The sequence below is a fragment of the Colletotrichum fructicola genome (genome assembly GCF_000319635.2).
Source record: "Colletotrichum fructicola Nara gc5 chromosome Unknown KSG_Nara_v1_contig11, whole genome shotgun sequence".
NCBI classification, from domain to species: domain Eukaryota; kingdom Fungi; phylum Ascomycota; class Sordariomycetes; order Glomerellales; family Glomerellaceae; genus Colletotrichum; species Colletotrichum fructicola.
In genome coordinates this window covers 1,577,717-1,600,301 of record NW_027094061.1, presented here as the reverse complement: position 1 = coordinate 1,600,301, position 22,585 = coordinate 1,577,717, and the positions used below count along the sequence as shown (strand labels likewise).

The following is a 22,585-nucleotide window of genomic DNA, read 5'->3' as shown; positions in this document are numbered from 1 at the left end:
GAAATCCGAAGTCTTTGTCGGTGCGCAGGTTCCACGTAGGACGTGGAGGTGCGGGAAACGTCGCTCGTGTGCCGAAAAGCCCCGCTGTGATGCAAGGAGAGGGTCAGGCCCCGCCAAGATATACCCCTAATGACGAATTATTCAACGGATCGCAGGCTGCGACGAACGACGTTAAGGCGGGGGACGGAGTGCGTGGGAAACTCAAGAAATGGCTTGGAGGTAAGTAAAAAGGAATCTTCAATCAACTTGGAGAAAATCGGTCAGCTCGAGTTGAAATCCCGCGATCACAGCGAATAGGTCGTCTTGAGCTATCATTGACAGAGATTTACACGTCCATTCATGTTTTGCAATATCGGTTGGCGTTTCGGGTCTCTGAACGTACCTCCGTTTGCCCCTCAGTTATTCTACAACTGCGAGCCGAGATCCCGGCTCGGAGTATGGTACGCCCGCTCCGCCCCCCGTATATAGCCGGGCTGGCCTTGGCCAGCCCATTCCAATAGATCTTCCCTTTATGGGCGTTTCCGTCACGCAACAACCATTTGTCGGCTCAAGGCGTTTCCGCGCCAGTTATGCCCAGATTTGTGCGGGGTATAACCGAATTTGTGCCGGAGACATGCTTCAACGATCGAAAGGCAATTCCTATTGGAGAGCGGACAGGCTGGGGTGTCAGCACGCTTGTGGTGGGTCACAATTACAGTAAGTCCTGAGCGGAAAGCGACCCGGATGGACGGGAAGACCGGGTTAGTCTCATTACTCCGCATCTGCGTGAAGTGGCTTGATTAATCTAGCTACGAGCGCCGGGCGCGCCTTGCTACAAAGTGGTGTGGCCGATCCCTTACGTAAAGACGGGATTCGGGCCGGCATTCGGGCCTCGGGTCCGGCCCGGCCGACTTCCGTCTCGCAGCATCCCATGCTACGTGCACAGGGTGCTTCCAATATTGTGGCTACTTGCCAATATATTTATGCGCTTCGCTTTTGCCGTCGTTCGTGTTCTTGCCTGATGCAAAACGGTCAAGTAGCATATCCATGCTGGCTGGATTCGATATTTCAAAAGTATGATTCTTCGAGTAGGTTCGTCAATTTTCAGGCGAACGACTTCAAGCTTTGGGCATTTCCGAAGCAACTCCACGCACTTGTGCGCATGAAGCCTTGGCTCTACTGCAGACACTGTCTCTCTACCTGAACATGCCGCAAAATTCTCGTCCAAATCGGAGCGACTCTACCACACAACTTCTCCCAGCGGATGTTGGTGCGGCCGACTGCCCCAATCGACATGGGCAGCTTAACCAAGTCGTCAATATCGTCTAGTCGAAAAGCCGTTGTGCAATGTGCTGGCGGCAGTGCTTCTTGACGGATGGCTTTGCAGACCCTCATTAATGCGAGGCCTTTGCTGAGAGGAAAGTAGTAGCCCGTGGGATCGTCGATGGCAGCAGCAAAGTTGGTGCGGTCGAACTTGGCCACATTTCTGATTCGCTATTCGCGCTGCGGCGTCGCCAGAGTGTGGATTGGGTCGCGTATCTCGCATGGAAGACGGAAGAGGTCCCATGCGGAGTGCTTACGGTATCGATGGGGAGCTGTTCGATGCAACATACTACCATACCCATTGAAAAACTCGGGGTCCCGTCCGCTCTTCCATAGATAAGCCAATGAGGGGGAGCTTATCTAGCAGCTGAGGTTTTCCCGACACATTCGCGGCTCATCGTGGTGGTAAGCTTGACACCGGCGCCCATGGCTGAGATCCGGGTTCTTTGTCGGCTGAAGCAATTATGGTGACGGACGTTAGTTAAATAAGTTCTATCTTAACGTAATTTCCTATATAACGGTGCTATAGATTAGTAGGCTTGCTGCAAGAACTATAGGGACGACTGTGTCTGTAAGGGTCTAGGTGTTACGGTCAGCTATCCGACAGTAGGGTCTGCTAACAGAAGCTGGGGATTGAGACGTAATAACAGTACACTTAGGTCGTGGTCTGGGTAGTAGGTCGTAGGCTGATAGTAGATCGATCGTCAGAGGCTAAGGTGATCAGTCTTAGGCTCAACAAGTAATTCGCAGTGAAGGTAAGCTGAGAGTATCCGTGAGGATGAATACTAAGTTGATTGCTGAAGAGCTATGGAAGTCTGACCATGAGCCAGGCTCAGGTCATACTATATACAAGTTCTGCACAGTATCTCTTGTGGTGGCTATGTAGGATATCCGTGCTATCCAACATATCCATGGATAGCTGGGATAGCGGACATATCCAACATATCCATCTTTGCCCTGTATCCGTGCTGTTCCCGAAGTCACGTGACCTGTACCATAGTTCTTCCTTTCCCGATGGTTCCTGGTTACACCTGTGTTACTGCGTACATATGTTCTGCGTTAGCCGCCGAGATGCCAGGCGGGGCTGTTCCAACGTGTCATGCCTGTCGGGTCGTAACACTAGGACAAGGTCGGTGCCATTGGTCTAGCCTACTACTACGAGCATTCCAAGCTGGAGGAAAGAAGAACCATTCTGGGAAAGAGTGGTGCCCTTCTCATCTTTAAATACATGTGAGTCTTCTTCCAGAAGCTTCCATTGAGTAAGGGCCGACAAGGTTCTCATAACCTTCCACGATATTCTGTAACCTTCCAAAGTATTCCATAGCTGAGGGTCTAGCCGAAGCTTCATATCGGTCCATAGACCGTGACAGTGTCAATCTGTTAGATTGGGTGTAATCTGATATCGTATTTGTCAAATTGGCCATGATGACCTTGAGAGATATTCGCCACGAAAGGCAACCTTGAAAGGTGTTGAGGAGAGGTTTATCTAATTGAGGAACACTTTGATAGCTAGGGTAAATAAACCCTATCTCCTAGACATAACTTCACACTATTTCCGATATTTTTAAGTGTTAGCTAGTTTATATAGTTTAAGCACCTTACTATCCCTAAGATCATAGCTATTAAACCCTCTAACCAATACAATGTAGATAAGACTAGTATTCTAGAAGGCCTTGAATCAAACTACCTCGTTCTTAGGTTATTAGAAACTTATTTTATTTGAAAGAAGCAACCTGGATCCCGATCGTAGATATCTCTTGTTGAATGTATCTCTGTGGCTGGCTAGGTATTGCCTCCACTTGTTATATACAGGGGAAGAAATTTCCAGCGATCTGAAGCTACATGAATTCTGAAGGTTTAAAGCCATAGAAAATGGGTGGACTTTAGACGCTACTGCTTTGGAATGGTTCCTAAAGGTCTTTACACTATCTACCCAGCCAGCAGACTCCTCAGAGGCCAGATTGTTAATTCTGGATGGTTATAGAAGCTATGAGACTACTTCTTTTAAGCATCTCTGCTTTAGGAATAAGATACACTCGCTCTTGTTACCTGCGTATACATCACATGTCCTTCAGCATCTGGACCTGTCCGTTTTTGACCCCCTTGGCAGCGCATAAGAAGGAGCTTGGAATACGTGCTGAGTGGGATGCTGGCACAGCTGTGGGCAAGAGGAACTTCATTATTTGTGATAGCAAGGCACGCACGGCATGAGAAGCAAGAATATCGTTCGAGGCTGGAAAAGGACTTGATTATGGCCTGTCAGTATGGCTAGATCCCTCACGAGCCCTCGGCAACTCTGGAAGACATCGATCCCCGCCAACAGGCTAACCAGGGGGGATATCAGCTGCTCTAACCATGCTACCGTCTATTCTCTCTATTCCATAACCTATATTGATTCGTTATTTGGCGCCGCCCCCTACCTCGGCGCTAATCTAACCTGCATGGAGAAGAGTTGGAGCCAGCACCGATGATGAAGCCTGATATAAGCTAGTTTGAGTTTGCTGGTTAAAATCCCTTGACGACGACGAGATATGTTCATAACGGCTGATTGACCATGAATAATTTCCACAGCCAACATCCCACGTGCCATTCTTAGCCATTGCATTTCCTTCGCCTCCTGTGTGGCCACCTGTTCATGTAAGTCGATGTAAAAACCCTTGAACCATAATAACATGTTTCTCAACTTACAAGGGCTAGATGCTACGTCTTGGAAGGCTTCAAGACATGTTCTAAGGCATGTGTTGGAATTGAAAGGTTCTTGGGGTGCCCACTCCAATCTGACTTCGTAGTTTTCATAGATTCCCGGAGTGACTGGTGGGCTGCGTTGATTGACCGTCGTTTTCCTGATGCCTTCCATATCCACATACCATACCAGAGGCACCAAGTCATTCTCCGTTTTGCCGTTACAGAAATTCGATACCACATTGTATTTTGGACCATAAAACGCGTCCCATTGGACACCGCTCCCATGGTCCATCTCGCAGCGGGGGCTTGCGCTTGCCGTGGTATCCCTCAGCATTGCTGTTTTGGTAGATGATTGGAGATGGCTAAACACGCCTTGTACACCTAATAAGGTATAAAGGGCAAAAGAGTGTACGAAGGAACACCTCAACCACGCCATATTGAGGTTTATAGTGATTATAGACTTGAAATCTAGATCAGAACTCTTGTGTTAGGATGGCCTCTTTGATATAAATGAGGGAATTTAGCAGGTCATTGTTTAAGATTTATATAGTTTAACTGCTGATAGCGCGCTATATGATCCTTATTGCGAAGTATAATAACGCCTGGGAAAGTAACGAGATATGTTAGTCATTACTTATATGGAATAACCTTTTTTAGCCACTAATGCTTCTTTTTAGTAAAGCCCTCAGTCTTATGTCTGACGTTATTTGCTAAAGCCTTTCTTATTCTTTTTTTTCTTTTTAAATTCTGTTACCTAACTAGGCAGATTTAGATATTAAGAGTGAAACTCGTAGAGCTATAGTACTAGTAGTACTAATTTTAGCAGAAGAAGCGCAAGGATAGGAGGGCACTCAACCTGAAGAATTTTCAGGTTAGCCAGACCAGCGATTTAGAGTTTCCAACGGTATTAGTAGTCGAGGACGGTGGCGGCTGCGGCCATTACGACCAAGCCGCTCAATGATTTATTTAACGATTAACTTAATAACGTAGTTAATGAGCGAGTGAAATACCTTAACATTTTCTAAGGAGCTGTAGAGAGGCTATACTTTTACTTTATGGTGTTATCATGGCCTAAAACACGAACGCACGTACTAGCCGGCGCGTTTGGTATTGAATTTACTGCCTAAGATTGCTAAACTGGCAAGCCTACGAAGGGTTGGTCTCGGGTTCTTCATCATCGTCGTTGTCGTTATCTTCAGTCGCGTGCGCGGACTCGCAAGCGTCAGCGGGGCACCAAGCCCGGGAGCAGGCAAAAGCGCACAGCTTCTCATCATTGAGGTTGCCGACCGGCTTGCCACTGACTCCCTTTACCTGTGGAGGCGGCTCGATCAAGCTGCCCTCCTCCGTACAGTGGCAGGCGTGAATGGGGCAGAATCCAAACTTACAAGCGTACGAACACAGACCCGCCAAGCTCTCATGTCCCACGCGGCCTGTGTCGGCTCGGCAGGCCGGCGGGAGGAACTCTGAGAGGTTCGACACGACCATGGGCTCTAAGGTAGGCGAGCAGTACTGTTCCGGGCAGTATCCCAGGTTGCAGGCCGACGAGCAAAGCTCCATGTAGTATTTGCTCCTCCCTCTAGCCGGGAGGCTGTCGACCTCGAGCGCGGTCGGCTTCTTGTTCGGGACACCGACGGCAGTGCACACGCAGGACGACACTGGGCAGTAGTCGTACTTGCAGTTGAACTCACAGAGCTCTGTGAAGCCCTCGGCGCCGGTTCCTTCGATGCAACCCTGTTCGCCACGAGGCCGCGGGGTCGTGATGGAGACGGGTCCAGGGACGAGGGCGCTCCCGACCCAGGGGTTCCAGTTGGTGTGTCCGTTGTTGCAGCTTGAGGCGCCGATTGCGGTGCCATCTATTCTCGCAATGACCTGGGATCCCCGTGCTAGTTGAACGGTCACGTTGCCGCCTGAGCTATTGAATGAGAAGCTGCCGTGGTAAACGCCGACGTCACCGTCCGGAATCGAGGACCACCCCGGGCTGAAGGTCTGGCCCCCTAGCGTCACGGTTACTTGAGCTGTCGCCCTGAGGATGGCTGAGAAGAAGATCTTGTCTTGCATGACAGCCTCAGGGGCAAACTCCATCTGAAGTTGGCTCGCTGTGTTGCCGACAGTACCTCCGTCGGAGCATGCGCTGGCTGGGCTTGTGCGGTACCAGGTAACGATTCCTTCCTGGGTGATTGTAGCCCTTCCGGTCTTGTAGAAATCGATCCAGAAAGGTAAAGTGAGACGCCAGCCGTCATGGGGCCTATTGTTGGCGTAGTTGAACGGAGCTTTGCCGACATCAAACGCCTTCAATGCATGATTGTACACGGGAGCAATGTAGTGCGATTCTGCGTAGTCGTTCCATGAGATGATCTGTACATACCTAATGCGATCACGTTAGCGTTTGTTGTGACTTGGGGGCTTGATCACCTGCTCAGGTAGGTTGTATATAACCTGGATCCACCGGTTATGCCACATATCATCGCCGCGCCAGAGCCAGTTCTTGTTGTATCCCGGCATGTTCGTGTAAAACCATGGTGACACGGGCATCATGTAAGGCTTATTAAGGAGAGGCCCAATATAAGAGGCGTCATTGTAGGTATCTATATCTCGAGGGCCCCAGGGCCAGGCTGCCCAGTTGAACAGACCGTCAGCCACGCCATCGCCAAGAGCCAGCGCAGTCTCGGCGCCTCTGGACGACCAGTCTGGGATGAAGAAACAGCTGACTTCTTTCTTAATATCGATCCAGTCTTTGGCGTTCCCGGGGCCTTCAAATGTAGAGACCAAAGGCTTCCCGTCACCATGCTTGAAGTACTCAGCAGTAGACCCGAACTTCTTTAAGTAGCCAATGACGATATCTTTAGGCCAGGGTCCGCGACCAGCATAACCGAAGGAGAACAAGAGCTTGAAGCCTTCCGCCTTGGCGGAGCTAAAGGCCCGCTCGAGGGAAGGCTCATTCACAGCGTCGCCGTGGGCCATGTTGAGCACGAACGCGTCGATATGCGCCTCTTTAGCAAGCTGTATGTCTGACCGCCAAAGTTCGTCAGTGTACTCGGCGGTGTTGCCCACCTATACACACAGGTCACCGAAGGGTCTCTCAAAGAGTGGACAATCTTAGTCAAGGTGCACTAACCATGAAATGGGCAAACACAGACGCAGCCTGGACGTGGCACGTGCCGGCAAAGGCGGCGAGAAGCAGGTTCAACCTCATAACAATAACAAGAATTGAAAAGACATCAAAAGCAAATGATGTAGTCGTAGAGGCCCTGGGTAGAAAAGGCTGTTGGCATCTTCTGACTACTTATACGCCAAATTTCCTCTGATGTCGTAAGGACCGCCCTCGCTAAGCGGCACCGGAGGGCGGCATGAAATAGAGCCGGGCAGTCGAAATCTATTAATCCGATACAACAAGCCAAACAAAGCTTCATAGTTGAGGTACCGCTCGTCCTTTCAAAATGGTGCAGTTCAGATAAGAGGCACAGGTTTTTTGGTGCCTGCAGATCCTCCTAGACCTTCTTTCCGAGAGAGTAAGATGTTACGACCCGTTATGCATGGATAACAGTTAACCGACCCACTCGGGCGTCGGGCGGTGTCAGATAGACAGCGTGGCTACCAGCGAGTAACGGCATAACTGTGTATTGATTGATTGACTATCTTGTTGTAAAGGATAAGTGGCCAGTTGGCCAGATCCATCGAGATGTGCTACACTACATGAAACAGATGCAAATAGGCCATATTGAGGTTAGGAAGCAGTACCGGATTGCATAGTTGAGATGCTTGACTCGGTTATGCAATGTAGGCCTGACACACCCCCTCAGAGATAATTCTAAAATAGAATGAATCTCTGTTATACGACATAACTAAAAGAGTGGCCGTTATGCCCGTTTTGCTGTGATCGAAGAATAGATCAGTATAAAAAGAGCGGCTGTTCCCTGAATAGAGAGCTTTTCAACTATCAGTATTCCATGTACTCAAAAGATAGAAATCAGTATAAACGATCATGAAGTTGGTGATGTTGAATCTGTTGATGTGAGTGGTGTTTTCAGCCTGCTGACAACCCCTCAAGAAGACAGTGCGATAGGTCTCTAACTTTCCAGTTGAATGGATCTGAGAGTGACACCCTTTTATACTGTGGGATCTGCAGTTTCGATGTACTTCTGAACATCTGTCATCCCAAGCTGAGCTAGGAATAAACTGTGTTTCTGAGGTGGCAAAGCTTTTGTGGTTCCATCTGCAACCATCTCGTTGGTCTTAACCCACTCGTACTTAATGATACCAGTACGAAGTTCCTGTCGTAACCATAGGTTATTGATGTTGATGTGACGAAGTTTGCTTGTTGCTTGAGGTCTCTCAGCTGTAAGCAATCTGAGAGTCTGCTGATTGTCGCATTGCATCTTGAAGTCGTCATCAAATTCAAGTTGAAGTTCCTTGACTAGACGTATGGTGGCTAGGTATTCTTTCGTAGCCTGAGTGAGGGCCACAAGCTCTGCTTCAGTGCTAGATGTGACAACTCTTCGCTGCTTAGAAGACTTCCAGGCGATAGGACCTCCAAAGAGCATCATCACATATCCCTGAGTACTCTTTCTGGTGACTGTATCATCTGCAAATGAAGCATCTGAGGCACAGAAGAGTGTGCCTTTACCTTCACAGTTGAACTCAATAGCGAAGTATCTGGTGTTCCAGAGATAGCTGAGACAACTGTTGGCCGCTTGCTGATGCTGGTGGGAAGGGTTTGTGCTGAACTCTGAAAGTCTGGATGAAGTGTAACAGGCGTCTGGTCTTGCTATGATAGCAGCGTAGTTAATTGATCCAGATATGCGCTGATAGTGATGAATCTCTTGGGGTGAGGCTTGACCTGGGTTTGGGACAAGCTTGTCAGATCCTATAGGTGTCATAGGACCTCTCCTCCCTCTATCAACTTTGAATTCATCACAGATCTTGGTGATATAGTTATCCAGGCATAGCCAAAGTTTCTTTTGCCTTCGGTCTCTAGTGATTCGAACGCCTAGGAAGATGTTGAGTTCTCCCATCTCTTTCATCTCATACTTAGATTTGAGACCATTAATAAGCTTCCTTGCTTCTGCTTTATCTCGAGAGCGATAAGCAATTGCAATGTCGTCCACAAAGATGAAGATAACTAGATGTCTGCTGATGAAGATGCAGTCATCCTCATCTAGAGGTGTGACTCCTAAAAGCATAAGAGTGGTCTTGAGACTCTTCTGCCATAGCAGTGGACTTCTTCTTAGCCCATAGAGAGCCTTGCGAAGTATGAGGCAGTAGCCTGAACGGTTGAAGCCTGGTGGAAACCATACGTAGACAATCTCATCTAGATTAGCATTAGTGAAAGCATTCACAGCGTCAAGCTGAATTGTATCCAGGTTAAACCTTGCTACAACAGCCATAAGACTTCTGAATGATCTTCCAGCAAGGGTAGAGGCGTAGGTCTCCATTCCATTCATAGGTTGGAGATCTCCTCTAACGCAGATCCTTGCTTTGAACTTAAGCAGTCGTCCATGCTTATCGAATTTGTATGTGAACACCCATCTGAGGGGTAGGATCCTATGCTCCTCTTGGTCCACATCTTGAAGTCTGATAGCTTCGAAGGTGCCCTTTTTCCACACTATCTTGTTCTCAACGTTCATTGCTGCTAGCCACTTTGGCCAGTATTGGTGTTGTTTGGCTTCAGCATATGTGGTTGGCTCAGGAGGAAGATCCTTCCTGTATATAATGCCAAGATCATAGGCAGAGGCGTCCATAGTGTCCTTATCTTTGCTTGTGTCGGTTGACAGGGTGAAGTTGGATGTACCAGATGATCCTCTTTGGTTTCGGCGCCTTCCTGAAGATCTGGTGGCGTTAGGAGGCTGGCGGTTCACCTGACCAATTGGTGTTTCCCTGTTGTAGATATCTGCGTTTCTACTGCCTATAGGGCGACCTCGTCTTGATGTTGGCCCTTGAGGGGTAGGCTGTGGAGAAGGCGATAGAGATACAATAATCTCAGGTTCAATTGTCACAGCTGTCTGTGTGATAGCTGACTGCCCTGTAGAGTCTGGGGTAGGTGGAGTGAGGACTGGAGTTGATTCTGGTGACGATTGTCCTTGTTCCTGTTCATCCACCCCCTCAGATGGACCAGGCTGAGTGCCTTCTGGCTCTAGGGATTGATCTGGAGTCAGCGTACTGCTAGGTCCATCTGTATGGTCATTCCTCTGCAGGAGGTAGATATGCTTGGATGCCTCATGGAGGAGTTCATCCCCATCCCATAGGACCGAGTCCATAGGGAGGTCTTCATCTTGTGGATCTGGGAACTTCATCTCAAGCTCTTCGAACTTGAACTGTAGTTCCTGACGGTGGAGAAGACTTGTATCCTCAACCCTTGGGTCATACATAGATGATTCGTCAAAGGAGACGTCTCTTGTTCTGAGGACCTTGTTCAGGGCTGGCACCCAGATCCTATAGATGGTAGTGCTGTCATAGCCACAGAGATAACCGATACAGGCTCTTGGCAAAGTCTTGTTCGACTTTTGCTCGCCTCTCTTGTATTCCTTGGTGAGAGGATAGGCTCTGCAGCCATATCTCTTGAGATGTCCAAGTTGAGGCTTTTCTGACCTTTGATGCGTTGAGCCTGGCTGTTGATTGAGCCATTCGTTGATCACTCCTTCAGGGGTCTTCCATCCAAGGATCTTATGTCCTATCCTGTTGCAGAGATATACAGCGGCTCTGATGAGTTCCGGGGCCATAGACTCTGGAAATCTTGACTGAAATCTCAAGGCTCTTGCGATCATAAAGAGCATTCCTCCAAGCCTCTCTGCTGGGTTCTGGGCGCCAGTGTAATCTGCTGATCTTTCAACTAAGATACCTTCCATAGCAGCCCATAGGTCGAAGGCATTCCGGAGTGCTGTCTCCCAGTCAAGTCTGATAACCCGAACTGTGATAAAGTATTGCTTTTCAAGGAGGTTCACAAGCCTCTGTATCGCATCAAGACCTTCCTTCCGGGTGCGAAGAGTTCGGATCCAGTTGAAGTGGGACCATCTATCTCCCATGATCAGAGCATACTTTTCGTCGTTATATGTGTTGCTCATAGTGAAGAAGTCGATAACAATGTAGTCGCCCGGAGCTGTTGGCCTATGATCTGAAGGTCTTCTGGAAACTCTCCTCATTGCCTTTGCTGTTGAACAGGCTGCACACTCATCTTTAGTGATGCCTGTCACTTTCATGCCCATTGAGTGGTTGAGCAGCTCCTCAAGCCCTTTTGCACCTGGGTGGCCAAGTCGTTCATGCCACAGCCAGGCTTCAGCCTTAGATACAACAGGGTCTGAGGACTTCTTGAATCCTGAAAAGGACGTTTCTTCTTTATCCCGACCTGTAGGCTGAAAGGTAACTTGCTTGGATAGCGGTGGAGTCTCTGTTGCCTGTGGGGCATGATACTCAAGAAGGTATTGCCCATACTGATGAGGGGTCTTGAATAGTAATTCTCCCTGAGAGTTTTCCATCCCTGGGTGTTTGGAAGTGAAGAAGAGACCCTTCTTCCTGAGTAGCTCTGTGGCTACGAGCGTCACAGGGTAGTCAGGTGTGTACCACACATCTCTGACTCTAATCCCCTTCTTCCCCTTGCCCCCCATATTAGGGCGGACTACCATAGTACCTCTTGCGACAGCCTGAACTGCTCCTCCACCTGTGAGGATAGCCTTCTGCCAGGAGTAATCAAGATCCTTCATCCTGGTGATATCGTTACAGACATGAAAGGCTGTTCCACAGTCAATGATGACACTGTCCTTAAGGCAGAAACCTGAAGTAAAGCTGGATGGTGATGGGAGGGATGAATCCACAGTACAGAAGGATGAGTCTGAAGATGAATCTGCTGATGACATAATAGAAGCATCATCTGAGTGGCCAACATATGAAGTGTTGTTGCTCCTTTCTCTGGATTGTGACCTAGACCTTTGTCTCCAGTTGGTTGAGGATGATCCTGATGATCCCTCCTTGAGGACTTTGTCTAGTCTCTCTTGTATTCTGGGATGGTCTTTAAGGAATTTCCTGCCTGCCTCAATAGCCTTCTTGTTCGAATCCTTCTCTGGATCGTAGTGAGAATGTCTCTTAGCTGGATTCATATGCCAGCAGTCAACAATATAGTGTTTTTGCTGTCCAAAACAGGCTGGGCAATCTGGCTTCCTTTTCTCCTTCTTCTTTGAACTGTTGTTCTGTGAGGATGAGGAGTTGTTATCCTCATTTTCCCCTTGCCAGGTTGCAAAGCTGGTTGAACTGACTGGAGGTTTGCTTGCAGTAAGCCAGTCTGGGTGAAAGGTTCGAACCCATCTCTTGAACTCCAGGGCTTGTGTGACTCCAGATGGAACCTGTGGTGGTTGCTGTACCCCATCCTGGGCCTGGCCAGGCTGAGCCTGGGTGGCTTGAGCCTGAATAGGTTGAGCAATCCTTGAGAAGTTGAATGAGGCTCCAGTGTAATACTCTGGGGCGATCTCCTTGACCGTATTCAGGAAGTCTGCCACTTGTGTGGTTGAGTCTGCAAGCGCTGGGACTCCTGCTGAGGCTGCCTCCTCCATAATCTCCTGGTAGACAATAAGCCATTCAGTAAGACGAGTCCTCTTGATCGTTCTGCGATGGATGTTGTATCTGTGAAGGACTTGCTGTTGTCTGGCGTAACTATCAGGGCTCAGTTGTTCTCTGAGAGCCACTATGATGCCTCTGACTGATTGCTGGTTTGTTGTCTGGTTGAGGTAGACCTGGTTGACTGAAGAGTTGATCCATTTGAGTACCTCCAGGACTCCCTTCCGATGCTTTTCATGAATCCTTGCTGCGTCCTGGTGCTCCAGTGCCGCAACCTTGAGCAGTCTGTCATAGTTCTCAGCGTCAACATCTGGAAATCTGATCCTCGGCTCAACTAGAACCTCAGTTCCATCAGGGTTGACATATGGCCAAACCTCATGGAAGGTTGCCGTCATCCTGAAGAGATTATACCATTTGACCCAATCCGCATCGCTCTCTAACCTCTGAGTTGTCTTAGAGGTGTCCATAGTGATAGCTTCACTTAAGCCAGTCTAGTGATGATTTCAAAGGAATTCCCAGATCCTCTGATAGTGATTCTTAACAAGTAGTTACTTGTAGTTGTTCTGCAGGGTCGGCCGGTCTCGTTCGGCGTCGCTTGGATCGGTCTTTCCGCCTGATATTGCGGCTTCCGTCCGTAAAATATGCCTCAAAGATGGAGGACTTTTGTGTTCTACGCCCAGTTGACTCTGGACGATTAGGACAGTCTTTGCCGTCGCTTTTGCTGGCTTTACTTTGCTGCCATCTAGGATATGGGGCTGTAACGATCCTGATCGCTGTGCCTGTCCTTTAGCGTACTTCTTGAATTGATTGAATGAATCTCGCGATCAAGAGCCAGTTACCAGAAATCAACTGGGCTCATAACTGTCAGATAGACAGCGTGGCTACCAGCGAGTAACGGCATAACTGTGTATTGATTGATTGACTATCTTGTTGTAAAGGATAAGTGGCCAGTTGGCCAGATCCATCGAGATGTGCTACACTACATGAAACAGATGCAAATAGGCCATATTGAGGTTAGGAAGCAGTACCGGATTGCATAGTTGAGATGCTTGACTCGGTTATGCAATGTAGGCCTGACAGATAGGAAGGATATGTCTGCTATCTCAGCTATCCATGGATATGTTGGATAGCACGGATATCCTACATAGCCACCACAGAAGATACTGTACAGGACTTGTATATAGTATGACCTGAGCCTGGCTCATGGTCAGACTTCCATAGCTCTTCAGCAATCAACTTAGTATTCATCCTCAGGATACTCTCAGCTTACCTTCACTGCGAATACTTGTCGAGTCTAAGACTGATCACCTTAGCCTCTGAAGACCTGATCTACTACAAGCCTACGACCTACGACCCAGACCACGACCTCAGTGTACTGTTACTACGTGTCAATCCCCAGCTTCTGTTAGCAGACCCTACTGTCGGATAGCTGACCGTAACAATAGTCTTGGTCTTGTCTTTAACAGTTATAAGTTCAGCCCTTCTAGTCTCAAATATCTTGCGGACTTTGCATCTTGTAGATATTCAGGCCTCTTGTCGGCCAAAGATCTGGCATTGCAATTGTATCGGGGGGACGAGGATGGGATTAACTAGGAGGAGTTTCTGATGGTCCCAACCCCCCTGCCGTAGATCCTTAGGCTGAGTCTTGCTGGCTACCCTGCTGCTGGTTTGTTATCTTAGGAGGAGTTCAGTAGTCCTTATGAACAGGTCTCCTGAGGGGTTGTATCATGAACTCGCTTTATGGGAGTCTCTTGCTCTTAGCTTCCTCACGGTAAAGGGGGAAGATCTGCTGCTTCGATCGCTAGGCAAATCTGCTCCCACGAGCTACTCTATTCCTAGGTTGATTTGCGGATAACTTAATTCTCTTTCATCTTTACAAATGTAGAGATTGATCTCTAGATGGCTTTAAATTGGTGATCGTATCACTTAGACTGATCAATTTCGGACTTAGCACACTGCAATGGATTGAAGACTTCTCATATCTAGTGTTGTTCTTATTGAATAGGGGCTTAGTAGAGATGAGGGTAGCAGTAGGATGAAACCCCTGATTACATCACAGCGCTGGAGCTTCCCGGCTTATCTAATAATATTAACTCCTAAGGTATCACGTATGTGTATTCATGCTCAAACTCGATTGAACTGATGGCCGATTGAACATATATTGCTAACAGTGCCGTTAGGGGTAAGCTGGCTCTTCATCATGGATAAGTAGATTACAAACACCAAATGAGCAAGTTTACTCTGGTCCGTAAAGATGTATACGTAAACCGGCCCAAACTGTTTGCTTTCCTTTCCTACCTATAGATGTATGCCTGACCGAATGTTGTGAAATGAGACCCAGTGAGGCTCAACGGTCAAGGGCGCTTCCGCATGTTGATTTTCATCACCGTATTTTATAGCAGGCTCCGTTAACCACAGCCGGCCGTCCTACTGGGCCTCACCGCTTTACTGCAACGCGTCGGAAGTCCGCATTTTCCTCGACATATCCCGGGCGAAATCGTAACACTCATGACAATCAGAGCACTAGGCTTAATGAGGGGGGAGTGGGGGCGAGAATCACTATTACTTATGTTAAGGCATTAGTAATTGTGCTCAATGGTAGACGCACCTCGTGAAGAACCCAGAACTGTCTGCATGTGCAAGCGCTGCTTACTTGTCAAAGCCACATCAAGGCGGCAATAATTACGCACCAGGTAGTGGCTGAATCTGTCCAAGAGACAAAGTATTGAAACGACTATGCTACTAAGGTACACCTCGATCTCAAAATAAGCAGAGTTACATCTATGTGGCTGAGGAATCGGGCCTACATATGCTGTTGCCCTGGTTCCGGCTGTATACTTCCACGCATTAATTATCTGAGCGAAACTTTCTCTGGATGGCTGGCCGAGAGACATTGAGCGGCACAATGATATCGTCTGCAAGCCATGGTCACCAAGATGGCCAAGGCAGTAAAACAACGCATCACTGCGCCCCTGCTCGCCATCCGGCCGAGCAAGAGTGCCCGGAGGGAGGACGCACATGCGGCGTAGCTAAGGCTGCTGTATGGCTCACCACAGTATGTCATTTCAACTGACGGGCTGACAGACAGCGGCTCGCAAAGAGCCGACTTGGGACAAATCCTGCTTAAAGAGGTCCTGGCTTACCTAACTCAATGGAGCTTTGATGTAACGCTGAAATTATTATATAAACACTCACCCTGCCCCAGCTTTTACTCTGAACTTTGGAAACCCCTACCCATTGCAATTCCAAATCAAGATCTCAAGTTAAAGGTATAAGTCTTATACCGCAGCTTCAACATATCGTTATATCATAACATCAATAACACAAATATTCGCAGGGGCAATCAATCCTATTCTTATATTCATTCTCCTAGCTCATCGGCTCGGCGGACTGCTATGGAAGAGGCTTTGAAACGGTTCAATGACGAGCTCAAAAAGCTAGGAGCAAATAGCAGTAGCGTTTGTCTCACTTTTACATCATCCTCTCACAGGCCTATGCTTATTATTGGATCACAGCTTTCAGCTAGCCGTCGTCAGAGAAACAATAGCAAAGCTACCACAGCGATGCAGACCCCCACTACCGCCACACCCAATCGAAAAGGAGACACTGGTATGACCGAGCAGAATACCAAGCCGAAGAATACCAAGCCGAAGAATACCAAGCCGAAGAAGATAAACGCAGTGTTCGTTCGAGAAAGTGCAGTGAAGGCGCCGCAGGTTCTTGCTACGGGGGAGAATGGTCAAACCTCAGGGTCCAGCTCATCCGCGACTTCATCTCGAAAGCGCGCAGCGAGTAACACGTCGACGCAGCCAAAGGCAAAGAGAGGACGGTTTGGCAGCAACGCTGAATCCGAAAGAATACATGGTGACCCAATTCAAGGAGAGGGTAATCTGAAAGAAGAATTACGTCCAAACGACGGAGTAACTCTCCGAGCCGCAGGTATCGATAACAATAATCCGCAGGCTAAATATCAGGATGTCGCTCAGAACTCCAGTCTAGATGTCTTCGACAGAGATATAAGCGACGGAGGGTCTACTCAGGAGTTTACTGATGATGACATGAAGGCCAGGTGGACGAACTCTGATCAGACTGGGCGACTATGAAGAATTCACAGACTATTACGGCCCAAGCAGTTGGGCTTCTGGCTAGAGTCGCTATGTAGTGCAGAACAGGGAGTCGTTACGACGATTTGTTATTGCTGAAGCTTTTGCTCCATACTAGAGTTGGTTGCCCTGACTTCTTGTTACTCAAAAGCGCTTAAAAGATCGTGATAGCAACTTTTCTCAATGCGGTCGCCCAGTACAAAAGGTTATGAGCTCTAGGGGCAGCGTACATTTGATTATAGAAGTTGAAGCTAGATAAAAGCTTAATTCTAATTAATTGAGGCAAATTAAGGCTGCTAAATCAGATAGTTAGCTTAATTTGAAGGTGTATTTATTACTTAAACACATATTTAATTACTTTAATTAATTATATGGGACGTCAATATGTTAGCTTGTGATAGTCTGATCTAGACCTATCACATGGAGTGATAGTATACGTTTCTAAGCCTAATAAGGCCCCCTCCTAGCTAGGTCTTAAGCCAATAAGCCATTTCTAGTTGAGAAGGCTTCATCGAGAGCCTTTGAGAAGTCATCAACAACTTCGCTAAGCTGAACTTATGTTCTATCCTATATTTGACTGGATCTACAATTGGTTGAGATGTCTCAGACATTTGTTCCCTTGTAGTGTTTGAGTTGACTGCTAAACTAGTCTGAGTAGCTCGATGTCTCTAGCAGAGGAAGTGTCTCTATTGACGAAAGATACTGTGAGACTGGGAAGAAGGTTGTGGTGCATCCCATTGGCGATGATATTGTTCTCAGTAGCAGCCCTTAGCTAGGATGAAGAACTACTAGGTCTACATCAACGAGTAACTCTATAATCTTCTGTAATACTTATTGAGATCTTCTGAATATTTGGCATACGGTAGACTTGGAAGTACCCTCTTAAACCGCGAAGGAGACTGCGGTGTTTCTCAGGAATATACACAGGGCGAACGAAGGTAGAGAGGTCCTAGGTTGATAGTAGCTGTGTTTCTTTTTGAGGTGGTAAAGCTCGGCGCTGGTTGCTGCGTTGTGAACCGCGTCGTAGTCCCCTCGTTGAGCGTAATAGCTATAATTAACTCTAAGACTCTTAACTAAAAGTGAAACCAATGGCTTCTCACGTCGATTCATCACAACGTTGCTTCCATGCCTCAAGAGAGTCCATTAAGTACTCTATATGATACTTCCCACATCCTGCCATAACCGGCGCCCTTGCCTCTTTCCTAACATCTAATGGTTTATTCGTATAGAGGCGCAAGAATCTCTTGGATCTCAATGAGTAGGTGCTAGTCCTCAGTAGTGAGGTAGTACATCTGGCGAAAGCCTCCTACTGGGTTCTTTTAGCTTGCCGTTCTTATAGATAAACTTCTCATTAGCTTCTGATTTAATAAGGGCACGTTTAACAGACTGTTGTTACAAGCATTCAGGGCTAACGTACATGATAAGCGAGCGGTTCAGACAAGCGAGTGGTTCACCCAACCACAATAATCCATCTTCCAACTTTCAATACGCGTCCATCCACCAAAAACAATGCCGTCATCAAATAAAGAATCCCAGGTCCTCTTAGCGGTCCAAACGATCAAAAAGACCTCAAGTCTTAGTGCCCGAGAAGCAGCACGCATTTATACAGTCCCATATACAACTTTGCTCCGCCGATTAAAAGGCACAACATCACGACAAGACAGCATGCCAAACTCTCGGAATTTGACGTCGCTTGAAGAGCAGAAGTTAGTCGAATATATTCTCGGCCTGGATTCCCGATAATTTCCTCCCCGGCTGGCTGGTGTGGAAGAAATGGCCAATCGACTGCTCGCCAACCGTGATGCACCACCGGTCGGCAAGCGCTGGGCGTCGAACTTCGTCAAGCGACAACCACAGCTCCGGACGCGTTCTTTTCGTAAGTACGACTATAAGAGAGCCCAATGCGAAGATCCCGTTGCAATAAACGCGTGGTTTCGGCTTATAGCTAACATAATCGCGAAATACGGCATCCAGGACTCAGATATCTATAACTTCGACGAGACTGGGTTTATGATGGGCCAGATCTAAACCGGATCAGTCGTTACAAGCTCCGAAAGGCGTTCGAATACGAAAATGGCACAGCCTGGCAATCGGGAATGGGTTACAGTCATTCAGTCCATCGGCTCATCGGGCTACAGTATCCCACCGTACATTATCGTTGCAGGCCAATATCACCTCTCTACCTGGTACACTCAATCGGGTCTCCCACCCGACTGGGTGATCTCGACGTCTGAAAACGGATGGACAACAAATGAAAGAGGCCTAGATTGGCTCCAACACTTTGATCGGCATACAAAACCGCGTTTAAGAGGTCCATATTGCCTCCTAGTCGTCGATGGACACGAAAGTCACCACTCCGCCGATTTCGAGATATTTTGCAATGAGAACAACCTGGTCACACTCTATATGCCAGCTCATTCGTCGCATACTCTCCAGCCCTTGGACGTTGGCTGTTTTGGGCCCCTCAAGACTGCGTACGGTCGAGAAATTGAGAATAAGATGCGCCGGGGTAATACCCATATTACAAAGGAAGATTTCTTCCCTGCCTTCCACTATGCTTTCACGCAAGCTACTACGGAAAAGAACATCCGGGGGGGCTTTAGAGGGTCTGGGCTTGTACCTTTGAGTGCAGAGAGTGTCTTGTCGAAGCTTGATATCAAGTTACACACTCCAACACCCCCAGGGTCCCTCCCAGTAACACCACCACCGTAGGTTTCTAAGACACCAAACAACCCAACTGAAGCAAGTTCTCAGTCAACTCTCATTAAGGAACAAGTCTCCCGTCATCAGAATAGCTCCCCAACACCTATTCTTCAGGCTATTGACCAGATTACTAAAGGAGCAATGGCAGTTATGCATCAGTATGCCTTACAGGAGGCTGAGAACAAAACACTTCGAGAGGAAAATGACCTACTTAGTCGACGCCGGAGGGCTAAGAAAACACGTCTGAGGCAAGTAGGGAGTCTTACTGTATCCCACGCAGAGGAGCTACAGTCCCAGAGGGAGACATCGGCCCAAATAGAAGAGGAAACGCGCCGTAGTAGTGGTCGCAAACCGAGGACCAAATCAGGTCAACGGCGATGTGGTGTCTGCGGGAACACTGGACACAATGCACGAACGTGCCCAGTGAATGAAGCAATGTCTCAGGAAGAGGATTCTGAGTAGTTTTGATTGATTTGATAATTCTATTGTTGATTGCAAGTTGCTTTTGTTAAGTGGTTGTGGTTAGGTGAACCACTCGCTTGTCTGAACCGCTCGCTTATTATGTACGTTACCAACTCTAGCACATACTGTAACAAAAGCTTTAGTAATAACGAATCCGTCGTCATTACTCCTTGTTCTGCACTAAGTAGCTGCGCGCCCATAGTGACAAATCGCGGCCGGCGTCACAACTCTTGGGTCAAGTGGCTTTCGTCATATCGTACCAGGAGTTAACGCATAGCTGATGCCCAATATGTACATGCGGAGTATTGCTCAACAACAACAAGGTCTATGTACGAGTATAGGCAAAGTTTAAGTAGTGCCGTCAGCTCCAAGTTACTTCATACTTGTCCCTGAGCAGCTAGGTAGACCTGCGAATCCCAATATGAAAATCTAGACAGGAGTCGGCGCTCAATATGTGCATATCACTCCAATGCACATTCAACATCTGTGGCCATCGCGACACGACGAGGCTAAAATGCAGGAGCCCTCGGCCGGAGCAGAAAGATCAGACGAAGTCAAGTATGCCCATAGGCCAATCTTGCTCCAACAACAAAATGGTCAGCTTCTACCGCGACACATTCTGCGAACTATGCATCCAGCATTTCCATCCATACGACATAATCAAGACTTCATCCACTGAACTGTACATCAAGTACAAGCAGAAAAAAGGATGGACATCGCCAGTACCTGCGTCCAAGTTTCCTTTTGATGTTCTTTTTGATTATGAGCTTCTTGCTGTGCCTCGTCGACAGTTTCGTCCGGCCGTGGAGGAGGAGGGCTTGGCGCAACTCAACACAAGAGCGAGGCGAGTCTCCAAATTAGGTATAGAAGACGCCCGTGGGTCCCCGCAAAATGTGGAAAGAGCGCAGTACATGCCAAAAACCGATGTCTCAACGTCGTACCCAAAGGCTAAAGCGCTGCCCCCAATCCCCAAGCAAGCAAATAGGGCCAGGAAGCGCTTTGGGTGAGTAAATCCGTTCCAGGTCGAAGTTTTACCAATACGATAGCAAAAGCTAACTGCTGTAGATGTTTCTGATCAAGTTTGCTAGTCTTGAGAAGATACAGTGTGTGGATATCACTAGAAAGACGATGTTGTTTCTATTTATTTATTTATGGGCATAACTAAGGTTATCGACATGTGGTTCAAATTTGCATTGCGCATCGGAAAATAGCCAGAGAATAAAGCTTTTGCTAACTTATGGTTGGCGTACTGGCTCGACATGATATCAACCGCCACATTGCACAGCTTGATAACGAAATCCCTTTCTGCTTCCCGCTAAGCCGTTCCAAGACATACTTATTACGTGCGCCATAATGGATCACTATGGATACGTAGCGACATAGTACAGAACAGGGAGCAATGCAAATGGAGTCTTCATTACTAACGCTTTTGCTTGTGACGCAGTTGGTTGCCCTGACCTGCTCGTAATAATAACCCACATAACTCATAGCGCCGACCACCACCAAGATGGGACACATCCGGGCCAAAAGACCATAAGTCTCCCAAAGACCTCACATGCTTCTACTGATACTGGATAACCGTATTGGGCCTCGCCACATTCTCTATTGACTAACTGCCAAGTGGGGCGCTGACCACCATGCAGCTAGTCGTCTGTTGTTTGGTTTAAAGTGCCTCCCGGCTTAGTCTTTTGGGCAAGCATTGACTGACGCTTATATCTATAAGCAACCCACGTGGACAAGACACCATGTCTGCTCCACAACGAAAGAATCCCCTTATTAGAAATCTGTTATCGTCCGCCACCCGAAAATGGCCGGCCAAGCCCAACAAGCTATCTCTGTGCGCCGTTTCCACGTTGGACGAGGCGGTGCGGGAAATGTTGCCTGTGTATCGAGGCCGTCTACTGCGTGGCAACTGGCAGGCAGCACAACCTTAGACCCCTCTCTTTACCAGCCAGGAACCGAGAGACTCAATGACACAAAGACAGAGAACGGGACTAGCTGCAGCCTGCGCCGCAGAATCGAGCAGTGGCTGAAGGAGGTGGGAAAATAGAGCCAATCATCGCCGGTGGGCAGCTAGAATTTGGTTGTCGGAATATGGATCGCGCATGTAGTGAGCAGATGCCTCAGCTTCGAGGGTTTCTCGATAAGATAACTAGATATAAGGTGAAAATTTACCCATCATAGAAGGGGATAACAATTAAATAGCTAGCTTCTATACCAAGATTGCTAATTGAGCATGGCTATTAAACCGCTGTAGTTGCTGCATTTGGTGGTAATGCAATTAGAGATAGTTTACTAGTGCGGAAGAGACCATAGGCAACGCGCTATATATAACGCTTGGGCGCAGCTAATCCCTGTTAGTAGCGGTTAATACTCACACTAACGGCTGAGACCAAAATTCGTATTATTTAAGACGAAAAAACTAGCCATACTGATTCAATAAAGAATGTCCTTTTTAGTCTTTGAGTAAGGCTGCACCAAGTAAATATCCACGGACTACAAATACTTCAAGCCATAATGTTACGACCCGTTAGGCACAACACGTTGGAACAACCCCGCCTGGGATCTCGGCGGCTAACGCGGAACATATGTAAGCAGTGACACAGGTGTAACCAGAAACCATCGGGAAAGGAAGAACTATGGTACAGGTCACGTGACTTCGGGAACAGTACGGACACAAGATAAGGATGGATATGTTGGATATGAGCTATCCTAGCTATCCATGGATATGTTGGATATGAGCTATCCCAGCTATCCAGCATCGTAAGGAACTGTTCGGAACCTGTATA

At 47.8% G+C, this 22,585-nt stretch overlaps 5 protein-coding genes across 5 annotated transcripts; 2 read left to right on the top strand and 3 right to left on the bottom strand.

The window, feature by feature from the left end:
* Positions 1-3,734: 3,734 nt before the first annotated feature.
* Positions 3,735-4,321, bottom strand: CGGC5_v016986 (uncharacterized protein; the record flags this gene model as incomplete). Its single annotated transcript, XM_066153676.1, has 2 exons — positions 3,735-3,931; positions 3,991-4,321. 2 exons carry the CDS (start codon positions 4,319-4,321, stop codon positions 3,735-3,737), a joined length of 528 nt encoding a protein of 175 aa, XP_066006866.1.
* A 936-nt stretch (positions 4,322-5,257) lies between these two features.
* Mutanase-6 (Mutanase) lies at positions 5,258-7,180 on the bottom strand (the record flags this gene model as incomplete). Its single annotated transcript, XM_066153675.1, has 5 exons — positions 5,258-5,298; positions 5,373-6,352; positions 6,400-6,423; positions 6,503-7,038; positions 7,103-7,180. 5 exons carry the CDS (start codon positions 7,178-7,180, stop codon positions 5,258-5,260), a joined length of 1,659 nt encoding a protein of 552 aa, XP_066007011.1.
* Positions 7,181-8,093: 913 nt separating this feature from the next.
* Positions 8,094-12,995, bottom strand: CGGC5_v016984 (Retrovirus-related Pol polyprotein from transposon TNT; the record flags this gene model as incomplete). Its single annotated transcript, XM_066153674.1, has 1 exon — positions 8,094-9,611. The coding sequence occupies one exon, from the start codon at positions 9,609-9,611 to the stop codon at positions 8,094-8,096; it is 1,518 nt and encodes a 505-aa protein (XP_066007012.1).
* Positions 12,996-15,923: 2,928 nt separating this feature from the next.
* CGGC5_v016983 (uncharacterized protein) lies at positions 15,924-16,324 on the top strand (the record flags this gene model as incomplete). Its single annotated transcript, XM_032025941.1, has 3 exons — positions 15,924-15,986; positions 16,044-16,210; positions 16,279-16,324. The coding sequence occupies 3 exons, from the start codon at positions 15,924-15,926 to the stop codon at positions 16,322-16,324; spliced, it is 276 nt and encodes a 91-aa protein (XP_031877567.1).
* Positions 16,325-20,389: 4,065 nt separating this feature from the next.
* On the top strand, positions 20,390-20,871 carry CGGC5_v016982 (uncharacterized protein; the record flags this gene model as incomplete). The annotated part of the gene is made up of 2 exons (XM_066153673.1): positions 20,390-20,799; positions 20,862-20,871. 2 exons carry the CDS (start codon positions 20,390-20,392, stop codon positions 20,869-20,871), a joined length of 420 nt encoding a protein of 139 aa, XP_066007010.1.
* Positions 20,872-22,585: the final 1,714 nt, after the last annotated feature.